Raw genomic sequence first — 25,431 nt, forward strand, 5'->3', positions numbered from 1 at the left:
AGCAGAGATATATTCGCAAAGCTTACCCATGAAGACTATCTGCAAAAAATATCTAGCAAAATGAGCACGCAACCTGCTTTCAGACAGATGATGGCCTTTAATATCCAATACTGTGAGGTTTCAATCAGTCCTCAAAACGTAAACAGACCATAATCCTAAATCCAGAGCGCGTCTCGTGCAGCTGTCAATCAAACATCTGGCTGAGGGATTCGACTGGAGAAAGTCTAACGGAGGAGCTGCTGCTGATGAGAGCTAGAGACCAACACACACACACACAGCCTTGTGCAACTGCGACACGGATTCACACACTCTCTCTTTTTCTCCCTCCCTCCCGCTCTTGCTAGCTCGCTCGCCCTCCCAACACACATGCATGCTCTCCATCTCTAAAGATGCACCCCTTCTCTCTCTCTCTCCATCTCTCGGTCTCTCTGTGTATCTCTCCATCTGTATCTCTCTCTCTCTCTCTCTCTCTCTCTGTGTTTCTCTCTGTATCTCTCCATCTGTATCTTTGCATTTACATTTAGTCAATTACATCAGCAGGAAAAAAGCATGGTTGGAGAAAAGTCATGTCAAAAATGTTCCTAATTTTTTTTAACATTATTAAAATCAGGGGTGTTGATGACTTAAAATTCTAAGAGACATATATAGAAAAGAAATATATATACAACAAAATACATGTGCGCACATATAAAAGAATAGCGACACAATTTCATAATTTAAATAAACAAGCAATATTTTTTATTGTATTTATTTACACTTTATTATTTTATTTATTTTAACTTTATTTCAATTCATTTATTTTGATGAATAGTTCATCACAGAGCAAATAACTGTTCATTTTGTAATAAAAGTGGTATTAAACCTTCTGAAAGGAATTAAAGACCCTATACAGTATAAGTACTCTCTCTCTCTCTCTCTCTTGGGATTTGCTCTGTAGCTCTTCTTCTGTGGTGGTTTGTCTGTGTGTGGGTGCAGGGGACAGAGTTTGAGTGTGAGGATGATGATGAGGAGGAGGAAGAGTGGTTGGCAGGGGCTGAACTGCGGCAGGTTCTCCATCGTGCCCACGCTGCCTTTCCCACCAACCACTCTTCCCATCGCGCCCTACTGCCTTTTTCTGAGATCCACATCTCCGTTTCTCTTTCCCTCCCTCACAGCCACTCATTGCAGTGTGTGTGTGTGTGTGTGTGTATACATATACATTTATTCACATATACATGAACACACATGTATGTATATATGGGCTGCACGGTGGCATAGTGGGTAGCACGTTAAGCTCACAGCAAGAAGGTCACTGGTTCGAGCCTCGACTGGGTCAGTTGGTATCTCTGTGTAGGATTTGCATTCTCCTCATGTTGGCGTGGGTTTCCTTCGGGTGCTCTGGTTTCCCCCACAATCCCAAGACATGCGGTACAAAAGAATTGGGTAGGCTAAATTGTCTGTAGTGTATGTGTGTGAATGAGTGTGTATAGATGTTTCCCAGTGATAGGTAGCAGCTGGAAGGGCATCCGCAGCATAAAAACCTATTCTGGATAAGTTGGCGGTTCATTCCACTGTATATATACATGTGTATATATATATTATTGGTGGGAAGTTATCTACTTTATTGTGCGATTAAAAAAATATATCGCCGATAATCTATTATCAAAGTGGGTTTGGGAGCTGGGTCTGTTCTACGCAAGCGATGATGATTTTTACCTTGATATTTTAGCGTGGATGTATACCTGACCTGTGAGCCGTCTGACAAAAAAAAGGTGATTTTTCTGAATCAAATCAGCTGGTTCCTCGACTCTACTTGCAGTTCAGCAGTTTCACTTTAATTCATGAACAATTCATTCATCCCCCGTGACAAACTGGTGTATTAAACACAAATAGGAAGTAAGGACTGGTGAGAGTGTATTTGAATTTAATAACGCACGCCAAGTGGAAAGAAAAAAACTTCCACATTTAGCGATGCATGTGTGTGTGTTTGTGTCTAATACACAAACTGTATGTGTGAGTACTACAATTATGTCACTAATATCTGCATACTTCACATCTTAATTCTATTTCTGTTTGGTTCAGTTATGACTTCAGTCGGATCATCAAAAATCACTGTTTCGAGCTACAGTGCAAAATTAATCTTTAACTGAGTAAACAGTTAGTAAACACAAGTACATCTTATTGAACATCATTTATTTTCATCACCAATTATCATAGTAGAACAGTTTCTCAAGCAGTTTGTGATGCATTTTGGAAACAGGAGATGTGCCCCTGGTCTAATGCGCCACCTGGCTTGAAAAACCTGTATTCAAAGACTTATTATTAGGGTAGCCCCATGTTCTAAATGCCTTCAGAAGAATTCAAATAAACCATTTTAATCTTGATTAATCTAAATAAAAAATAAATAAATCTATGCCCACCTATAATATATATTTATATATATATATATATATATATATATATATATATATATATATATATATATATATATATAATTATTAATTCATTTATTTTATTTTCGGCTTCAACAGACTTATAATTATGCACATTTCATTTTAATAATACAGTTCAATTCAATTTCAAGGCTATAAGTTTACACACTTTTTCAATGAATCCCTTACAATTAATTGCTTTACGGTATATACACATATATACATACATACATACATACACATATATAATACTTTCATTATCATTTGTATGTAAAAGTATGTGTCTGGGACAGGTAAAAATATACAACTGACAGAATAGGGCAAGATAAAAAGCTTTAATGTGACCTTTACGCAAGAAAAAAAATTGTATCTATAAAATGTTATAAAAGAAAATCAACCTTTTAAAAGTGTGTATAAGTTGTAGAAACACACAGAGGAAGGTCACATTGTGCTCTCTGAAACTGCGCTATTACCAGAGTTACGACCTTCATGCTTCAACTAATGGACGCTAAAAGCAAACATGTTTACAGAGAACAGCTGCTTAGCAGAGCCGTTTAGAGGACCTGAACTGAAATGTGGACTTGGCCTGCCTCGTATGGTTTTATCGGCACCAACAGAAGATGGCATATGAAGAGACACAGCATCCGCTAGTTCACAGGTGAATTACAGATCAATGCGCCAACACAAAACATCCCAGCAGGAAAACTGGCACAATCCTCCACACACAATCCAGTTACCTCTGTTCTTTTATTTAACTTCAGAGTTGGAAAAGATAGTGATGGAGGGAAAAGCGGCCAATAAAAGCGCAGCAGGTGCATCCTGGGATGTTTTTCAAGCACAGTGAAAGAGTCAATACCTTGGGATGCCGGCGAGGTAGGCGATGAGTCTGCGGAGATCCTCGTGTCGTATTCGGTCATGGTTGGTTCGTGATGGGAATGTTAAAACTGGACCGCCACGCTTGTCTCTGCCCCCTGGAGAAAGAAAACAGCAATGATTAGAATCATGAAGGCGACTAGAAACAATAACACTTTATTTTAAAGTACAATTCACTATTAACAGACCATCAGACTTTTAGCTCAATAAACTCCCATTTTACTGTTTATTATTAGTTATAAGGATAGTAGTTGGGTTTATTTATTAGAATGTAGAATAAGATCATGCAGAATATATACTTTTTAAGTAAGGGATAAAGTATATCAAACTTCCTTAAAGGCAAGTCATTTCACACAGCAGCCCTTTTTAAAACACCTCTCGGGCAGTATTTTTGGGCATTCTGTTTGAATAGGGGAACACCAAATTCTCTAAAACTGTTTCTCAAGTGTTAAATTAAATTTTATATCGGGAATCACCAATAAAATTAGTCAACGACTGTCTCTTTAGTTTCATTTCTAAACATTTGATTCACACAAAATCTGAAGACTCATGTCTGGTCCAAGCCTCTCCTCCGTAGAATCGCCATTCTATTTCGATTGGCTCCTTAACTAGAAGGCGGGGCTTCATTCGCCATATTGACTGTACACTTTTCCCTATTTAAAACCAAGCAAGTGACACATCTTGTGTATTCTATTCACCTTATTCTTTTCGTTCAAGCGGTCGCAGCCATTTAAAAGTTTTTAGCTTCAGACTTCCGGTCTCATTCACTTCCATTCACTTTCATGCTGCTGAATGTTGCAAACTGACATTTTCTTATTATATGATTCTGCTTTGTTTGTATAATCATGCAGACACTTGTTTGTAGAGCGAGTAATTTGACCGTTTGCTGCAGTGTATGATTTCTAGTTATTTCTCGCATAGAGAGCTGAATGGGAAGTTCTAAAACAATCGCAAAAACGAGCACACTTCCGCATTGAAAAATAAGGTCAATAAGGTCAATAGTCTTTGGGTATACCCAGGAGGCTGTTATAAAGCAGAATAAAGCCTGACAGGTTTATCGGGCAGCCCAAAGTGAAGCAAAGCACTGTCCAGGGCTCATACACAATTTTTACTACTATAATTTCAATACTTTTCCAGGACTTTCAAGTCAATTTTCATGACCTAATGTTGCATGTAATGTCTACGTATACATACTTAACAACAAGAAAAACAATGCATTTTCAAAGTTATTACAGCATATCATGAAACGAGCAATGTGTCAGAGTCTGGGTTAGAACCTGGGTCTCCGGCATGAGATGTTGATCTCAAACCCACTGAGCCAAATAGGCGTTGAAGAACCCAAACCACAAAAAGGAACTTTCTTCTTAGGAGGAATTTATTGATGGCACAAAATAGGGCAAAAAAAAACTCAGGATCAGTAACTGCTCAAAAATAAACCAAAAAACATAGGTCAGAAAAACTTGGCAAAAGAGATTATCTTTCAAATGTAAGAACTCACAGAGGGCGACAGGCTACGGTCCGCAATAACCAAGCAAAGAACTACTGAACTGAGGCTACTTAAATACAAACAACTAAACAAGGCACATGTGAAATCAATAACGGTGATTACAAAAAAAAAAAAAAAAAGAATGAAATCAGGACATCTAGTGGTAAGGAAAAAACATAAGGAAAAAAAAATAACATGGGGCAAAAACCTGACACAACAATCTATTTAGTTTAAATTAATCTTTATATTTACGTAAAATGTATTTAGATAATGCTTACGCAACACTAATAATGTGAGAGCATGAATTTGGCCATGGACAGAAAATAACTAACGACAACTACCCCATGTCAAAGTATACAGATATTTGTCAAACTAATTTCCATGACTTTTCCCAAAACTTTGTGGGTTTTTCAGTTTTCCAAAACTTTTCCAGGCCTGGAAAATGCCATGTCAAAATTTCATGACTTTTAAAGGTTTTTCATGTGAACCCTGACTTCCATATGAACCCTGACTGACATACAAGACTGAAAGACTGAGAAAACAACCGATCCTGGATGTAGTTTATCCCGCTTAACAGGCAGCTTGCCACAAAACATACAAATTACACAAAACATTGTTCAATGTTTAGTTCTTTAATTAAACACAAAGCTGACCAAAAAAAAAAAAAAACTAACCTGCACATTATTCAGTCACAAGATAGCGATAAACAGTAAAAAACGCAAAGCTGACTGAAACAAATTTCGTATTACGAAAACTTATTAGCCTACTCAATTACAAGATGGTCCCAAAGACTCAAAAACAGTTAAAAATAAATAAATAAATAAATAAATAAATAAACTTGGGTGACAGACAAGCTGATACATATGAATGTGAATGCAAGTAAATTAATTTAATCGATGGTTAATGTGATTCGAAGTTCCAGAATGAGTCTTGTGTTATTCGGCGGTTCTTATCTCGGAATAACATACCTTAAAAAGTTGCAACTGACCAATCAGAAAAGAGTTTTCAAGAGAGCCATGTAATAAGTTTATATTCTAATAAAAGGCAGGTAATAAGCAACTAGTTAATAGTTAAAAAAAAAAAAGGTATTTCTGTGTTAATCTGTGTTAGCACAATAACAATAAATAAAAACAAAATCATTTTCATTTATTTATTTATTTTTATAATACCTCTTCACAACCTCTATTTTTCTCATCGTCTTCAATGGTTCGTTTAAAGATCCGTTGACTCCGATTGGTCAGATGACACACAGTCTGTTGTCACTGGCCGACCAATCAGAAAGTGGAAGAACCCAAATAGTTGGGATGCACTAAACTGATAGTTTTGGGATGAAACCAAATAAGGCATCTAGAAGTTACATATTTTATAACAAAATAGGTTCAGCTTTTTAAAAATAATTCTTGTTTCCTTATATCATACACAAAAGTGATTAAAGATACTTTGAATTATTTATAATTACTGTGAAAAGTTCTATTACAAATAAGCTGGGATCAATGTGTATTTTATAAAGCTTTTAGTATGTAATTTCTTTATTAAACTATGTCAGAGCAGATGCCATGCACAAACAACATATGGCCTCAACAAAAACTGGTCTAAAAGGGCAGGAAGGGCAGTCCGTTCAATATGCTCAACACAGCCTCACTTTTAGCCTAAATATTAGTCTAAGGACGATATATAGATGCTATGCATTGCAAAAAAATTCATAATCTACTTGTTGACATTATTATGAGGTCAATCATTACCGCAATATTCTCATTACCATTAAATCAAGTCAATGTTCTTCAGTGCAGTGCTTTAAGTGCAAGCTGAATGATGAATTCAATGCAGAGATGATTCCAGATGAGACTGTTACATGACTTATCATAAGGTAGCGTCTCTGTAAAGTGGTGTGAATGACTCAGCTTTTGTTCACTTCTCAAGTGATCAAACACTTCAAATAAGTGCCTCTGAAATTCTTCAGTTTGCAAGCATGCTGAGGAATAAACTGTATAAAGCTAACTTTTAGATCAGGAATTTAGATTAGATTTCAACCAATTGAGTTTTTTGCAACCAATTTTTGACCAACTGTTCAGGTTGACTGATGTATTATAGGACATGCGTGTATGATGGCTACTCATCCGTATGAAGACACAGCCTTTGTTTCTGAGTCATTTCAGAGCTCGTCTGTCAGTGGTACAAGTAAAAGAGCCAAACAGAAGTTCAGTGGATGAGTGAGGACGACACTTTTTTTTCAGTCTATGGCCACAGTCAGGACTGTGATGGTGACACACCAACTTAAAATACCCTGTGTTACGGAAATATCCTGTAAAAGCTATTTTGGCTCATTGCGAATCAAGAGTAAGGAATACTTTTTTTCTAGCTACTAAATGAAGCACTAAAATTATTTATATTAAAAAACAAATAAAAATAATAAAGTCCAAAGTGCTTTGAAATGCATTTCTTGATGTAATCTCAACTGAAGCATTAAGACAAAGCTGGACATATGGTAGCTCCTCCCCTTTATTAATAAAACAGTCAATAGCATTTCATTTTTATCCCAGCTCTGCCAGTAAAAGTGGTTGAGCTCAAGTGCATGAAATGGAAAGCCAATAAGAGGAAGGAGGCGGGGCATGTTAGATATCAGACAGCATTTGATTGGTCAAAAGATTTGAAAACATTGTGATAGTTTAAAAAAACATTTAGGCAGAAGTACACAAATAGCAAGCTTTGAATGTTTATATCAGGTCTTCTAAATCTTCTAAATGCCAATTGCGTTGCTGCTTTTGAGCAAATTAGCTTATAGATATCCTTAATACCAACATATTGACAGTAACATCTCAAAAAATAATAAATAAATAAAAACCTTTATTTTAATTTCACGGGACCTTCAAATGAACTAAAATAGGTTATTCTCTAAATCATTTTCTTGTAGGTTTTTTTTTTGTGCAATTAAAGTCAGCATTATTACGTCCCATTCACACAAGGTGTCAGCGTCAACACTTCCCATTCAATTTGAATGGGTGACCTCAAGGATTGCCAAACTGAATTCTGCAATCGTCTGTGCTGCTTCAGCAGTGTTGTTTGCTACAAAAGTTGGGAATTTTGCTACATTTTCAAGCACCAACGAAAGTGTCAGCCAATCATATTGATTTATGCAAATACCCTTAGCTCAGACAGTAGCAGATTGCTAACTAATTTAATTAGCTGATGCTGCTATGACGATCACGCCCTCCGTCAAGCCTGGTTTATACTTCAGTGTCGAGTGATCGGCATAACCCACCGTGTTGTATTTCTTCACTGGTGTTTTGTTTTTTCTGAACACTACCTTATTGTAGAAGTAGCTCAAACTTGCTCACTTTGAGGTGGAAACCGGCCAACATGCAACAACTTTAATCATAAGGTAAACAAAAGAAAACAGTTTCACCTTGAGCTCCTTCACAGAACTCGACACTTGTAAACACTCGTTCAGCTCTCGGTCCTGCCCACACTCGCCAAAGGTACCAAGCCGGCCAATCACAGAGCTTGCACTACACGTCGATGCGACGTGGTTCTGTTTTTTAAGAGATGCACGTTGGTGACGGAAACAGCGAGGGCTATGCATCCATGCGAAGGCTGCGCAAAAGTATAAATCAGCTTTCAAGCGTTGACGCCTAAGCCCCATGTGAATGAGGCATTAGCCCTTCTGAATTATTAGCCTCCCCTGTATATTTTTCCCCAGTTTCTGTTTAACAAAAATATTTAGCACATTCTTAAACATGAGTTTTAATAACTTATATTTAATACCTGGTTTCCTTTATCTTTACCATGGTGATAATATTTTACTAGATATTTTTCAAGATACTAGTTTTCAGCTTGGTGGCATTTAAAGGCTCAGCTAGGTTAATAACGTAAGTTGGGGTAATTAGGCAAGTCACTGTATAATGATGGTTTGTTCTGTAGACAATCGAAAAAATATATAGCTTAAGAGGGCAAATAATATTGACATTAAAATGTTTTTAAACAAATTAAAAACTGCTTTTATTCTAGCCAAAATAAAACAAATATATATATATATATATATATATATATATATATATATATATATATATATATATAGACATATGCCTCGTTGTATCTATATTTATTACTTAACACTTCTCACGATTATCTTGTTTAATCTGAGATAAAAAAGCAGCTTCCATACTGTTCTGTTGGAATATTCTGTTTACCTTAAACTAGTCATTTTTATTAAGCTACTATAAAAAAATACACTTATTTTTGTGCAATTTGTGCAGTTTTTTCTTTTGAAAACATGTCACAAGCACTAGACCAGTGGTTCCCAAACTTTTTTCACCAAGTACCACCTCCGAAAAAAACCTGTTTCTCCAAGTACCACCATAATAACCGGTCAACATTGGGTAGCAAAAATACAGGATACACCTCCAACAACCATTACAAATATGAGGAGGAAATCAGCTTCAAATGATATAATACATAACATACATTAGAAAATTGAAAATAAAATAAAAGGTTAAGCCTAATAAAATCAATTTACTGATCACATTGGTGTCATCGTACACAATACAGGGTTAAAAGTGTATTAATTTCTTTACTTTAATTATTTAGTGATTCCACCACATACCACTAGAAGGAAGCCTGCGTACCACAGTTTGAGAACCACTGCACTAGACCATATAAAAAGACATTTCTGAATAAAAACATGAGGTTCTACCAATAAACACACCTGATAAGAAGGCCACTTTTTCTTTTAAAATGGGCAACACCTCCATCGCCTTCATTTCTTCATTCCTGCGAAATCCTGAAAAGTGAAAAAACAGAAAACTATTTAGACATGATAGAAAAATAGATTTCTGTCACACATAGCTCAAACTAAACCAAACATTTATTTCGAAAGGTTGTCAAGAAGATCTTTAAAGAGCCTGTGAAGTGCTTTGAAATTAGCATTTTTATTCAATGCTTGATGTAATCTTAACCGAAGAGAGGGTTGGACATAGTGTAGCTCCTCCCCCTTTTTTTTTTATAAAACAGCCAATAGCTTTTTGTTCTATCACTGCACTGCCAGTGAGAGTGGATGATCTCAAGCACATCAAGTGTGAAGCGTCTTGAAGGGGGCGGGGCATGTCAGATATTAAAGCTATTGATTGGTCAAGATTTGTAAAAAAACAGAAGTAGGAGGTGACGTGAATAAAACTGTAGATTAATTTAGGTGAAAGATACAATCTAGCGTTACATGCTTATATCAGGTTTATTTCTTCTAAACGCAAATTGTGTCACTATTTCAGAGCACACTAGCTTATAGACATCCTAAAAACTAACAATACTGATATTAAAATGTAAAAAGCTTTATTTTAATTTCATGGGAGCTTTAAAATGCTCATGAAGTGCTCTGGAGTTAATGTTACCACAAAGCAAGACAACAGATTGTAAAAACACAACTAGCATCATCCATAATTTGCTAAATTCCATGACTATAATTCACCTTTACGAAATGAATTCCATTTTAGCACTCAATTCGGAGATTCCGTCTGCATGCAAATCACAGGACCCTGTTTAAAGCCTCTAAATATAAATTCAACATGGCTTTATGTGAATGTAAAGACAGTCAATGCAGATCGTGGTTTGTTCTGTTGTTGGCATGAGCAGATCCCGCCTCAAGCACTGGCCCTTATTCAAAAGCTTCGCATGAGATCAGCAGCAACCTGGATGAAGCGTCACTTCTGTTCGATTGTTTTTATGATTCACAGGTTTGAGTCGACTGTGTTTGGGGAGTCTGTGCCAAAGTGAAGTTAGTCATGCATAGCCAGGAGACACACTTCGGTCTATCAGAGCGCCTAGACTGACAATACCAAAAGCGCAACAATGCATCCTTTTCGGATTTCCGGGTTTCTCAATAGCGAAAGTTGTCATAGTTGGTAAACGTAGAGCACAGTGAATGAGAGAGTACAACAAAATCATTTATAACAATTTTATTACTTGCGGAAATAATAAAAGAAAAACTTGACAATGGTGTTATCAAGACTTTCAGAAAAAAGGAAAGAAATAATGTGAGACTGATAACGGCAGCCAGTAGGGTTGGGCAATGTCGACCAATTTGGCATTGTATGATGTCTAAAATGAAACATCATGATGGGCGATGGCAACATCGTCGTAGGCAGCGCTGAATTATTTTTTTTTATGAATAATGAATTAATTTATAACAAATATATTATTTGTAGCCTACCGTTAGGGCTGCGCAATTCATCGAAAATCCGATTTCGCTGTTTGGCTTCAAACGATTATAAAAAACCATTAATCGAGATAAACAATTATTGCATCATATACTGCCCCTTTCCAGTTGTATGCATTTGTTGCTCTTAAAAGCGCGAAAGACTGCGTGCTTCTGTGCGTGTGGCATGCACACACAGTCAGAAGCATGCGGTCAATATTCGGCCTCATTCACAAACTGAAACAAGCAGAGCGCACACATCTGAAGTCATCTTAACGAGAGCGCTTTAATGGTCAAATAGGTGTTAAAACGCGGTGTTTAGTGATTATTCATATTAACCCTCATTTGTGTAATAAACAAATGAGTTGAGAATCAAAAGTGAGAATAGAAACCATTAAAGTGACAGTGCGGAATAACCCTGCTGCCGCCTGTTTTATCATTCATCAAAAAACAAAAGGAGAAAATCCCTCACTGCTCTTGACTGAAGGACTTTAAGCAGCTTAAAGCACAGATTGTTTTATATTTTTATTCTATTTTATTTATTTCTCTTTCATTTCAACTTATTTCTGAACATAATTGTTTCACTGTGATTGAAAGTAAACTCTATTTCACTCTCTCTCATTCTTTCTCTCTCTCACTGTGGCCCATTTGACCTGCTGGCGTGACTTTTCCACTCCTCTCCGCATTCCTGCGGCTGTAAAGTGAGAGCCACAGGGCCCGACCAGATTTCTTGCGGCGCGGGAATAAACTTTCGAATAAAGCGTGGGAGCGGTCGGTAACTCTGGTGTAATTTGAACAGGAGCGGGCAATCTAACAATATTGCTCCCGAGCAAGCAAGCAAGCAAGTGTGTGTGTGTGTGTGTGTGTGTTTATGTGTGTGAATGAGAGAATGATGCTGTGTCTCGCTTGTTTGGTGCTGTCTATGTGTGTGTGTGTGTGTGTGTGTGTGTGTGTGTGTGTGTGTGTGTGTGTGTGTGTGTGTGTGTGTGTGTGTGTGTGTGTGTGTGTGTGTTTGTGAAATATAAATTGAAACCCCTCAAATATAAAATAAAACTGTGTATGGAAAGAATCGTCAATGCACCGTGATATCGAATTGAACCGAATAGATGGCATGATAATCATAACCAAACTGAACCATGAGACCAGTGGATCACACCTCTAGTTTTTACTATAGATATTAAAATGATACTAATCTAAAAATGTAAATTGTAAAAAGAATCGGAGGGCATTAGTGAAGCTCGCCTACATAATTCTGAAAGAAATCCTCAAGTGTAAGAATATAATTTCCAGAGCAGGACAAATGCTCAAAGACTCGCTAGTAAAGCATCAAGCATCACATGGGCATGGATGGTTCAGTTGAGACATGCTGTCTTTAATTCCACTCCTACCATCACTCTATCCCAGAGCTGCTAATGGAGCATGAAATATGGCCGATCTCTCCCACACACAGCTGAGAGATGGAGAGATGATGTCATTTCAGCAGTTTCCTGCAATCTTTCCCTGTGGAGTCTCAGCGCCGCTCGCTGTACAAATGAACACCTTTCTCTCGGTCATTCTGCTCATTCCCTCCCCGTCTCTTTTTTCCCCCTTCATACATCCCACTGGAAGGTTTGTTTTTCCACTGCTGCTACTGTGCACATCAGATCACGTGCCCTGATGAAAGCATGAAACCTTCCAAAGAATATTTACAGCATTTTGAAGGAGCGGGTCATTAAAAATACACACTGTCATCAATTATTCACACTTCTGTCTTTCTAAACCTTTCCTCTGGGGAGGAAGTTATTTATATCAGAATGTCCATGCTGCTCTTTTTCATAAATTAAAGTGAAAGGTGACATCCTCATTCAAGAAACATTTGCAGTAAACCATGTTTTTTTTAAAGCTTGGTTTAAAGAGCCCCTATTTAAAAGGTCATGTTTTGTGGGTCTCCAACAACAGTCTGATATGCATGGAAGGTCAAAAACACTTTTCTTGTCTTATAATCTGCATTTATTTTACCAAATTATCGAAAACGACTCCCATATAATCCGCTCAGCCATTTATTTGTTCCCAAACCCCTCCTTAGCGTGATGCTAACCTGCTGATTGGTTCGATGACCCAGTAAATGGGTGGGGCTTGAGTTTTGTATCGACATCACGTCAACACGGCTAAATATTTGTTACTCACGATTCATTTGAACCACTCTGAGTCAACTCTTTTATAGATGAATCAAATGGGTTTTGGGAAATGTCCTCAAGCCGGGATTCGAACTCGGGACGCCCTGAAGTGCCTCTGCACCATATGTCAGCGCTTCAACCACTAGGCTATTAATAACCACATATTATTATAGATATTATTATAACTTTTATCTTTAAAACATTCTATTAGATTTTATTATTTATAAATATTTAAGGTCATAATTGTTGTTAAATCTGAATTTCTGAATTTGTCTTAGGTGCTTTCACACCTAGCCTTTTGTTTAGGAACCTGTCTTGTTTGCCCAGTTAGCGCGGTTCGTTTGGCATATTTGAATCCAGCAATGGCGCTCGGATCAAAATAATTGCTCCGAGATTTCTTATATGAGGTGGTCTCGGCTCGGAGTGAAACGAACTCTGGATCGATTGTAGTAAGAAAGCAATACGATTTGAGCCCTGTTATATCACAGTGTTTTATGGATATGTAAAAGGCATGCGGCTATATGAAGAGAGAATTATGAGTAGGGCGGGAGGTCATTCAACAGACATCCCAAGTCTCCCTCCCGGTCCTCAAATACATCGCACAGCCTTCTCACCCCTCCCCACCGCATCCCTCCTCGCTCTTCAGACACGTCGCGAACACCCTGTCAAACACCACCAAACCACCACCTCTGCAAAATAAACCGTGAAACTTTGACCAATGTGAAGAGAGTTTACTCACACGTGACTTGTTTTAGCTCTTTTGGTCCGTTTAGAAACTTTGCAATGTGAAAGCGAACCGCACCAAGAACAAAGAGCAACACTGTAACAAATTTAATCCCTGTTTCGGAACAACTGAATCAATTCACAGGTGTGAAAGCACCCTTAAGTCGCCTTTCCACTGCACACGACTGTTTGAATTTGTCCCCTTGTGGCAGTCGCACAGAATTTTCAGTTTTGATGCGCACCATGGAAAAGAAGTTGTTCCCGCAATGTGCAAAATAAGGAGTATAAAAGCAAGAGCCTTTATTCTCTGTGCGTTCACCATGGTTGAATGAATGAATGAATGAATGAATGAATTAATTAATTAATTAATTAATTAATTAATGAGCCAATGAAAAGAATGAATACTAGAAAGTCATAGACCTCTAAATATTTTGGAGCCAATGTGGAGACAACATAAAAAATATTTTTTTTTTTATATAAAAACAAAAAATATAAATCTTTTATACTCGTTTATGAAAATGTTTTTTTATATATTTATATATAGACTTATAACGAAAATAACGAAAAACCTCCTATTTTTCATCTCGCGTGCACGAACCTGCTTGGGCAAAACTGAAATACATCACATCCGGTCGGCTGGTCACATACGGTCTAGTTGCAGGAATTCAAATATTTCAACTTATCCGCAGCTTAAATCGCATCTGAATTTCCCGCATATGGAGATGATCGGAACTCCACGCAGCTCCAGGACTGCTCTCCATTGTAAATGAAAGACTTTAGCCTTGTTGCTTGTCGTTTGTTGTGTGCAGTGAAAAGGAGGCTTAAGTTATCTTTCTTGCATTGCTATAAACCCTACGCTAAATACAGTGCAAAACAAAGGAGACCCAAAAATGACAACCCATAGTTAACCAATGATAGAGTCATCAATTACTCAACCCTACATTTTTATTCTAATAAACACAAAACAAGTTATTTTGAAAGCTGAAAACCACTGACTTTCATCATATTTGCTTTACCTGCAATGGAAATCAATGGTTATAGCTATTAAGTGTTCTTAAAAAATCTCTTGTGTCATGTGTTTAACATAATAAAGAAACTCATCAAGGTTTATAGTCAGTAAATAGTGAGTAAATGTTCATTTTTGAGCAAACTATCCCTTTAACACACAAGTTGACAAGACCTGCATGAATCTAATAATTCTGCCTTTAAAAATGAGGTTTCTGCAAGTCTCTGCGTTTCTATTATCACCTAAAGATTTGACATTAATCTACTCATTTCCTCAGCAATGATGGGAGACAAAGAAATGACCTCCATCTCCCATCTGAAGGGTCCTCCTACAGGAGATGACCGTTCCCAGAACATTCTCCCAACATAATCAATCCTGTTTCACAGGCGGACCGCTGTCCTTCAAGCTCAAGTAACAAGATCTGTCGAAAATCCATCATTTCACAATCCAAACCACAGAAACACAACAAACCACTTCAACAAATGGAGACGGTACGCTTGGAGACAAATCAGACGGCTATTCTTTTTTTTCCCCAGAGCCGGATCAGCTCTGAATGCGGTCAGGAATTCACAGTCTGGCGAAAAAAAGCTAAGGATTCTGGGAAAATGATGATAATAATAAAGGATATTTTATAAAGGAGAAACTTCAAAAAACATGATTGCATTAAGTGAAACACTGAAGAGTTTTAAGGTCACTCAAAACAAACAGGAGAAAGCCATGAAAATCAGTCTGTATCCGAGCATCAGTCTAAGGTTTTCATCTCTCACAGACCATTATTTTTTTTTTCTCTGGCTTATTATCAGGTTTCAGAAAGAGAACAAACAACAAATACCCTGTCTGATAACATAGTCTGACTGTTTCCAGGTAATAGGTTCCTGATCCTTCTGATATTGGAGAAGTAATGGCCCAAGATAACAAGGTGTGAAACTGGAAGCACTTCACATAGACCCTACATGAGAAGTGCAGAGCACTGGATTGCAGCTAGATGGCAGCAGAGCGGCTAAAGGAGAGAGAATTCTAGACTGTTATAGATGGATCCTAATATGTTGATTGTTAAATATACTGTTTAATATTATTGTATTATTATTTCATGTATTTCTTATTATTTATTTACATATTTTATTTCTATTTTGAATAACTTTTAATACATTTTATTGCATTTATTTTGTTTATTATTACTACTAAAATCAATATTACTATTAATCTTTATATTAGATATACATATTTATTATTTATTTACATATTTTATTTTTAGTTTTACAACTTTTATTTAATTTTATTACATTTAAATGTTTATTATTACTATTAAAATCAACATAATTCTTTATATTAAAAACATTTTTATTATTTATTTACATACATTTTATGTATTTTATTTCTCTTTTTAATATTTTTATTTATTAAATTACATTTTTTGTATATAATTACTACTAATATTATTATTACAACTATTACTAAAACGTACTACTTTTTATTTATTATAAGTATTAGTTGTAGTATTACTATTATTAGTATGTTTTATTATTACTATTATTGTTTTCAGAGATGGAAGGGCATCCTCTGCGTAAAACATATGCTGGTTAAGTTGACGGATCATTCCGCTGTGGCGACCCCAGATTAATAAAGAGACTAAGCCGAAAAGAAAATGAATGAATAAATATTACTATAATTATTATTCTTATTACTATTATTATTAGAGAGAGAGAATCATGACTTCCAGTACACTAAAAATGTATATCAAGTTCAACTTCAAGGTAATATTTATTGTAATGTCTTTTAATTTTTATATATTTTATTTCCATAATAATAATAATAATAATAATAATAATTATTATTATTATTATTATTATTATTATTAGTATTATTATTATTATTGAGCAAGGACTTATTCAGAGAGAGATTAAAGACCTAATATTGCCAAAAAAGTTAAATAAAATAAATATTTAAATCAAAGTATGCAATGAATATAATTATTTTATAATATAAAATTTCAGTCAGTTTCCATAAAAACATTAGGTAGCAGTTTGGGGCAGTGATAATATTCCAATACATTTATTAAACATCAAATCAGCACATTAGAATAATGAGTAATGATGCTAAAAAGCATCGTGTTTTTTGTACTTTTTTTATTATTATTAATTATTAGGTGTTTAATATCTTTTATTGTAGCACTTTGGGTTTAAGAAAAGCACATTACAAATTAAATGCTTTGTCATGATTATTAATATTTAAAAGTATGCAAATCGAAATCCAATTTGAAACTATGAACACACATCAACCGAATTTTCTGAACACAATGGTCCGATTCGCGTTGTGCTCGATTTTGGAATTCGGTACCAATCGATACCGGAATTTTAAAAACGTTCATTACCCGCTAACATTTGAGCGTGTTCTTAAACACTGCTGATTTTCTATTGTGTTCATATGCTCAACAGAAATGACCCAGAGACACTGGAACGTTTTAAAGCTGTGAAGATCAGTTGATTCACCAGCGGATCGCTCAAATGTATATAAACAGACCAGCTGATCTTCACAGCTTTAAAACGCTCCAGTGTTCCCGTGTCTGTGGTTACACTCAATAAACAGCGATGAGTACAGTAAATTGATGACCTTCACGGCTAATCACAGTCATTTATGTTGAGCATATGAACACAATGGTAAATCAGCGCTGTTTAAGAACGCGCTGAAATGTAAGCAGGAAATGGACATTTTTAAAATTTCAGTACCGACTGGTATCGAGTTCTGATATCTTGACAACTTTGAATAATCAGTTGAAAAGATTTCAGGAACAAAAATGACCATCTAAACATAGTGGTGATGTTGATGTGCAAACACACGCACGCACGCACGCACGCACGCACGCACACACACAGGTCGAGGGTTCAATGAGAATTAGCGGCAGCTGCTAATCACATCTCTTGTTCCCTCATGCCAGCCACATTACTGAGCACATCAATGAAGCAGCCGTCCCACACCAGAATCCCACCACTAATGAGTCCGCCATTACCCTTTTCCCATTCACACACTTCCTGAATGAACACGGGACGAGTAATTCTTGAGCTATTCTGCAGCTGTAATGGACTGAGCTGACTATGAACATTCTGCTATACGTTATTTAACTCCCCTGAGAATAATACATTCAGCCACTGGCAAGATAAATCAGAGAATGAATCGATACTGGACTGAAATAAAGACTGTTAATCAGCAAATAAGTTCAGCATGGATATCGCTAATCACATCGCTAGGCCTGTAATGATATCTATTTTTTGTTGCATGAGATATTGTACCAAAATTTAGTGCGTTAAACAACATTATTGTCATTTTAAGAGCATTTTAAGAGCATTTCCTTATTAATACGAGAATTAGGGTTGAGTGATGTTGACCAATTTGCCATTGTACGATGTCTTATGTGAAACGTTGAGTTCTTTTGGAGTTCACTGTAATTTGTATTGTGATTGATGATCACTTTCTTACATTATTATTACTATTATGAGGAAATAATAACAAAAAGATGCTAGGGCTCGACCGTTTTGGTTGCATATGCGCCTGAAATTTTATCTATGCGACCTAAAAATATATTCGAAAGCATTTGGGCAAGTGCATAAATTTTTGTTGTTTTCACTGCAAAACCCTCACCGCGTGTGCGGATTGAAGAGACATTTATGCAGAATGCATATTTGCACCTAAAACGCCAAACAGGAACAGATTAAAACAGTTTTTATGTGATTATGAACTTTCTGAAGTACATAAAAAACACACTGCTTGCCCCGCCTTTTGTGCTCTTCTTATTGGCCCACTGCTCTAACTAAACGCAAATGATTGGTTAATATCAGCCGTCAATCACTCAGTCAATGCCTTCTGCCTTCAGATGACAAGAGCTACAACCGCGAAAATGTGAAGCGCTGAAGGTGTGAGAATTAAAATAACACTGACAGATTTACCTACAGTTACTAATAATGGCACATCTTATTAGTCATCATCATGTGCTGAATGTTAATCCACCATTTACACTTTTCCAAGAGTGGATAAAAGACTTCAAGTGGCTTCAAGTTTGCTATGAAAACAACTAAAGCCATTCAGCGTAAAGTCTGTGGGACGGGGTTTGCAGGTAACAGCGTTTGCCACTGAATCTACACATTTTAAGCGTGACAAGTGCTGTATAATCCTTTATTCAATCCTCACGATGCTGTCAGCCGTGCATGTGGCAGCTATATATACATTTAACACAGCACATAAAAAAGACCGTCATTGCTATTAAGATGACATGCAAATATTAAGTTATATATCAATAATAAATGTGGGGCGGGGTGATGGATTGCAGTGCCGGCTCAGCATTGTGAAGTTTGTCGGCTATCTGCGATGGAGGGTGCCATCGTCTATCGGCCCAACCCTAACAAGAAAGACAATAAAAAAGCATCACTATGCAAGAACACTCTTACAAAGAACAGATAATATTTTACTTTTAAAAATATTTAATGCAATTATAGTCATTTTATTAATTAGGGATTGGAATCTGAATGTGAAAACTTATATCCTATACAATTAAATAATAATTAAAATAATAAAAATGTGCAAAGTAACAAGAACTAAAGCATTATAGACTACATATAACAAGACTTTAGAGGAAATACTATAGTGTTTTTTCTACTCACATCATCTAGAGCAGGGGTTCCCAAACTTTTCAGCCCGCGACCCCAAAAATAATCATATCAGTGGCTCGCGACCCCCATTTTTCAAGGTGGTGTAAATATGTAAACGTTGCAGACACAACTATAGGCAAATATAAACATGAGCTTATTGACAACACAAAAATGCAACAGTCTATTAGCCATATAATGTTTTTTAAAGTCATTTATGGATTTAATTACATTTTGCTTTTAAAATTAAAGGCTGATGGCTAAATGTTTTTTTTTATGTTGTTGTTTCTTGAATGCAACTATTAACTATATTCTGTCGGTTATGAATAAAATATGGTAATTCTGATAGTTTAATAAAATTTATTTTAGTTTTGGATATCACCAAGCGACCCCTTGTCATTGTCCCGCGACCCCCCAGGGGGTCCCGACCCCCACTTTGAGAACCACTGATCTAGAGATCATGTTCATGTGATAAGTTGATTATTGCGACAGGCCTACACATCGCAGGATCTGCAGTGTCAGATTAGGATTATAGTTGAGTAGGAGTTCAAAACAGACATGGTTGGAGACTAATGGTAAAATTTAACCGTAGATCGACTAAAAAACCTGTATCTTTGCATGTTTTTTAAATCTGTCAGAATTATAAGTCCTCCTGTACACTTTCCACAAATTCTGTTAAAATAATTTTTTTCAACACATTTCTAAACATTAAATATCATTATCGTGATTATAGTACGATTAATCGTGCAGCCCTAGCTGAAAGCATTACGTAAATAAAGTTGAATTGAATTGAAGTTGAAATTGAAGTTTTTGCCTCAAATTCCGGTTTAATGAATAGATTTTTTCATTACATTTCTAAACCTAAAAGTTTTAATAACTCATTTCTAATAACTTATTTATTTTATCTTTGCAGTGATGACAGTAAATAATATTTGACAAGATACAAGACACTTCTATACAGCTTAAAGAGATATTTAAAGGCTTAACTAGTTTAATTAGGCGAGTTAGATTAATTAGGCAAGTCATTGTATAACGGTGATTTGTTCTGTAGACAATAAAACTGAATATTGCTTAAAGGGGCTAATAATATTGACCTTAAAGCGGTTTTTAAAAAAAATTAAAAACGGCTTTTATTCTAGCCAAAATAAAACAAATAAGACTTTCTCCAGAAGAAAAAATATTATAGGAAATACTGTGAAAATTTGCTTTGTTAAACATCATTTGAGAAATATTTTATAAAGAAAACAAAATTCATAGGAGGGCTAATAATTTGGGCTTCAACTCTAGGTTTCAGATTTCCAGCCGTGTAGCCTGTAGGCTCCTATCCGTCAGGTCAGATCAGATCACTGACCTGCTTCTTAAAGCGCTGCAGCTAGCTAGCGTCTACATCTTAGCAATTAGCCTATTAACCTGAGGTGCTCCTGAGGATTGAGATATCAAGAGGACACCCGTGTGACCTGACCCGCCACCCTGTGAACAGCTGCAGAGGAGGGTTAAACACTGGAGCTGGCGAATGCCTAACCTATAGGTCACCAGTGGAGCAGTGGAAACGTCAGGGATTCAAGACACATATGACCAGAGGACACTAGAGGTGGCCCATGTGCTTTACACAGTGTCCTAACTAGATGTAATGGTAAGTGTCAAGTATTTTACACATGGCCTAACTGGATAAGGTCGTCAACAGTGATGATGTGTGTAAAATAAAACAGTTCAAATTAAATTACATTTTTTAAATTGTTTTGCCATTTAATTTAAAATAATCAAAATTTTAAAAAAAATATTTAAATAATTTAAATATTCATTCATTCATTTTCTTTTTGACCTTTATTAAAATATGGTCGCCACATTGGAATGAACCGCCAACTCATTCAGCCTATTTTTTACGCAGAGGACGCCCTTCCATCTGCAACCCAACACTGTGAAACACCCATACACTCTTGCGTTCACACACATAGACTATGGACTATTTAGTTTTTTTAATTCTCCGCACCTATAGTGCATGTGTTTGGACTGGGGGAAACCAGAGCACCTGGAGGAAACCCACGCAAACACGTAAAGAGCATGCCAACTCCAAACAGAAATGTCAACTGACCCGAACCAGTGACCTTCTTGCTGTGAGGTGATCATGCCACCCACTGCACCACCAAGACACCCACTTTAAATACAATAAAATAAAGTAATTTTATTTAAATAACAATTTTAATTAAAAATAAAATTTTAAAATATAATTTCTAATTAAAATTTAATTAAAAAGAGCAAATTATTAAATAACTAAAATAAAAATGTATTTCAAAATGAATGAATATGATAATTAAAAATCTCCAAAATGATTTATATTTATATTATATATTATCAGCAATGATGGGTTTGCGTTTAAAATTAAATGAAATACTAATTAAAATTTAAAATTTAAATTGAATTAATTAAAAAAAAAAACTAAATAAAAAAAAAAATACAAAATTTGTAGTTTTATTTTTAATTAAATTTAATTTAAAAAAATGTATTAAAAGAAAAAGAAAAAAACATTTTTTAAAACAAAGACCAAATTCTAAAATAATATTGTATAATAATAACAATAATAATTGAAAATAAAATGAATTTAATGAAAACTAAATACTACAAATCTCCAAAATGATTTATATACCAGATATGTTCCTCATCATTGATAATGGGCTTTTATAAAATAAAATAAAATATGAAAGAACGTATAATTATTTACAAATAAAAACAAATAATTAAACAAACAATAACAAATAATTAACAACTTGTATTTTAAAATGAAAAAAAAAACGAAATCCCACAAGGCGACGCAGTGGCGCAGTAGGTAGTGCTGTCGCCTCACAGCAAGGAGGTCGCTGGTTTGTGCCTCAGCTGGATCAGTTGGCATTTCTGTATGGAGTTTGCATGTTCTCCCTGTGTTGGCGTGGGTTTCCTCCGGGTGCTCCGGTTTCCCCCACAGTCCAAAGACATACAGGTGAATTGAGTAGGCTAAATTGTCCGTAGTGTATGAATGTGTATGAGTGTGTATGGATGTTTCCCAGAGATTGCAGCTTTAAGGGCATCCGCTGCGTAAAACATGCTGGATAAGTTGGTAGTTCATTCTGCTGTGGCGACCCTGGATTAATAAAGGGACTAAGTTGAAAAGAAAATGAATGAATGAATGAATGAATGAATGAATCCCACAAATTTCCACAGATTTAAGTCTAAAAAATGTTTACCTAATGCTATATGTGCATGCACTTCACTACATATCTTTTATTCTTACTTTGCTTTTTACTGTATTTTTTGTTCTTATTTTACTGTGCTTTGTTGTTTTTACTTTATTATTATTATTATTATTAAAGTATTATATATGTATAATTATTATTACTTTCCCCTACAGTAGACCTCACAGATCTCAAGCTCTTCTCTTTGGGCCCATCATGTTCATGTCATAAAGGCTGTTACCAGACACAGTAACATGACCTGCGCAGACCTGAAGCGTATTTACAGTTGAATTGAACTAAAAGGTCAGCTCAGCCCGCTGCATTACAGCCAATGATGAGCGTGAAGCATGAAGGCAGAGTCTGTTAGCATGAACACAAAGCCTGTTTTTCCTACTGTAATGTAATCAAGGCTGAGGAGCACATCCAGCCTCTGTTCTCCAGCACTGCGGACTGGTGAAGGGGAAAATGCCACGTCGCAGGATGTGGAGAGCGGGACCAGCTCAAAGTTCACCACACTCAGACTGCACAGAACTCCGTGATAATACAATCAAAACCACTTACAATCAAAACGATTAAATACGAACCCCCAAATAGTGCTGGGTGAGAGCACGAGTGCGACGTAGTGAAGTGACCACAGCAAGCAACCAAATCAATTCAATAGGCAAATTACTGGTGTGTAAACATTCAGGATGCGAGCACAGCGAGGTTGCAGAAAAAAAAAAAATACAGGAGCGCTAGCATTTACAGCGAAGGAAAGACATCCAATACGGTACAGAGTTTGTTGTTGTATAAGAGATCATTTCTACTGATTACATATTATATACATTTAAGTCAGAATTATTAGCCCCCCTTTGAATTTTCTTTTCTTTTTTGAATATTTCCCAAATGATGTTTAACAGATTCAGGACATTTTCACAGCATGTCTGATCATATTTTTTTTCTTTTGGATAAAGTTTTATTTGTTTTATTTCAGCTAGAATAAAAGCAGTTTTTATTTTTTTAAAAACCATTTTAAGGACTAAATTATTAGCCCCTTTAACCTAGCTTTTTTTTCAATAGTCAACAGAACAAACCATCATTACAATAAATAGCCTAATTACCCTGTTCACGCAGGTATTCAGGTGCATTTTCATCAATCTGATGCAACTTTTATTATTTACAGGAAATTAAAACGCAATTAAAAGTTTCAAATCAATTAAACTCAATTTATAAAAATTTGCCTATTTCATTGTTTAATGCCTATTTTATACATTAAACATTGAAATATATAACTAATATCTTTCATTTCATTAAATGACATGTTTAAAAAATATATAAGCACTAGGGGTGTCACGATTTATGCTCAATTTCGATTATCGAATCAAAAAATAGAATCGTCGATGCTGCCACGCCCCCATGTCACGTCAGCTTGGCTTGCCAAGCGGGAAAAAAAACAGGCTTGTTGAAGTGCTTGTTAAACTGCAGAAGCAGGAGACCCGTCGACAGAACTTAAACCCTCTCCTCTTTCAATGAAGTCGCCGGTGTGGAAGCATTTTGGATTTCCAGTGAGTTATGTTGACAACGTTCGTGTTGTCGACAAAAAAAAAAACACAGTTTTGCAAGCTCTGCTATGTACGTATTACGTACGGTTCGTCCGATAGACAACACCGGCATCGCGATCCTCCGCCCGCCCCCGTTGCAAATCCACTCGCGAAAAGTACACACTCAGGCCCTGTTTACACTGTCTTTGTTTTTAAATGGCATTTTAGAACGACAACAATTTGACATCCACAGTGGCGTGTAGCATTTCTGAGCAGCCCTCCTTCCTCTCTACCTCTGAAAATGCACATCACGTGACCACACAGAAACAGACGGACACACAGCCATGCGCTCGAGACAGCAGGTCCAGGCAGTCAGAGGACTGCTTCAATCTTTCACTCACTTGTACTTAATCAATTTAGCGAACACCTCAGATACTGTTGGCTGGTTCCTGTTGGTTGTGCGTCTTTTTTTACCGACGCCATTATAACGACACAGATCACTGCCTATTCATGAGTCCCGCAAAAAAGTGATTGACAGGTGGTAATTATGTGTAACTTGCCTTTATTCATTTACTGTATGATTTGTTTATGGGTAAATAAAGACCATGCAGGTCAGGTAGTTTAAACGGTAGGCTACAAATAATTAATTCGTCAATAATTAATTAATTATTCATAATAATTATTATTCATAATAATAATTCATAAAATCGAATCGTGCCTTTAGAATCGAAAATGTAATCGAATCGAGGATTTGGAGGATCGTGACACCCTTAAAAAGCACATAGAAAGTTATTAAATTACCTGTCTATTAAAAACCTTTATGCAAAAGAATCAGAAATTGCACCTGTACAGCAATGCAATTTTTGCACAACAGAGTGAGATGTGACTTATTTAGTCTGGAAAACACTACTTTAAAAATGTAAGTAAAACTATTGTCAGTGTATATAAACATTAGATTTGATTGTTCCCATCTTGCCTGTTATTTTCTACCTAAACTTAGTAGAACCCCAATATAGGTCCTGTGCAAATTCAACAGTGAAACCAAGATTCATCACCTCTTCAAGACCAAAGCTTTTCTATTTCTATCTATTCTTTTTTTTACTTCATCTCCTTCATCCATAGACTATTTGCACATTTCGCACCTTTTCAGACTCTTTCTTTCACTTGTCTGAACTACTATCCACCTCAACAGAACAATTCAAATAAACAGCTAAGGCAAGCATGAGGTT

At 35.9% G+C, this 25,431-nt stretch overlaps 1 protein-coding gene across 40 annotated transcripts in view; it reads right to left on the reverse strand.

The window, feature by feature from the left end:
* Positions 1 to 25,431, reverse strand: part of trioa (trio Rho guanine nucleotide exchange factor a) — a 784,286-nt gene that overhangs the window by 699,876 nt on the left and 58,979 nt on the right. For 38 of the 40 annotated variants that reach the window (XR_012394606.1, XR_012394601.1, XR_012394600.1 and 35 more), the window contains 2 exons: positions 9,473 to 9,547; positions 3,268 to 3,382 (listed from right to left, as the gene is read on the reverse strand). Coding sequence is in view for 14 of the 40 variants with exons in the window: in XM_073930886.1 (XP_073786987.1) it covers positions 3,268 to 3,382; positions 9,473 to 9,547 (190 nt within the window). In the remaining 26 variants the exon portion in view is untranslated. Of the gene's footprint in view, positions 1 to 26; positions 312 to 3,267; positions 3,383 to 9,472; positions 9,548 to 25,431 lie in introns of those variants that run through there. The other 2 variants (XR_012394602.1, XR_012394608.1) reach the window with 1 other exon arrangement.

Source organism: Danio rerio, chromosome 19 (assembly GCF_049306965.1).
Source record: "Danio rerio strain Tuebingen ecotype United States chromosome 19, GRCz12tu, whole genome shotgun sequence".
In the NCBI taxonomy this organism is placed as follows: Eukaryota; Metazoa; Chordata; class Actinopteri; order Cypriniformes; family Danionidae; genus Danio; species Danio rerio.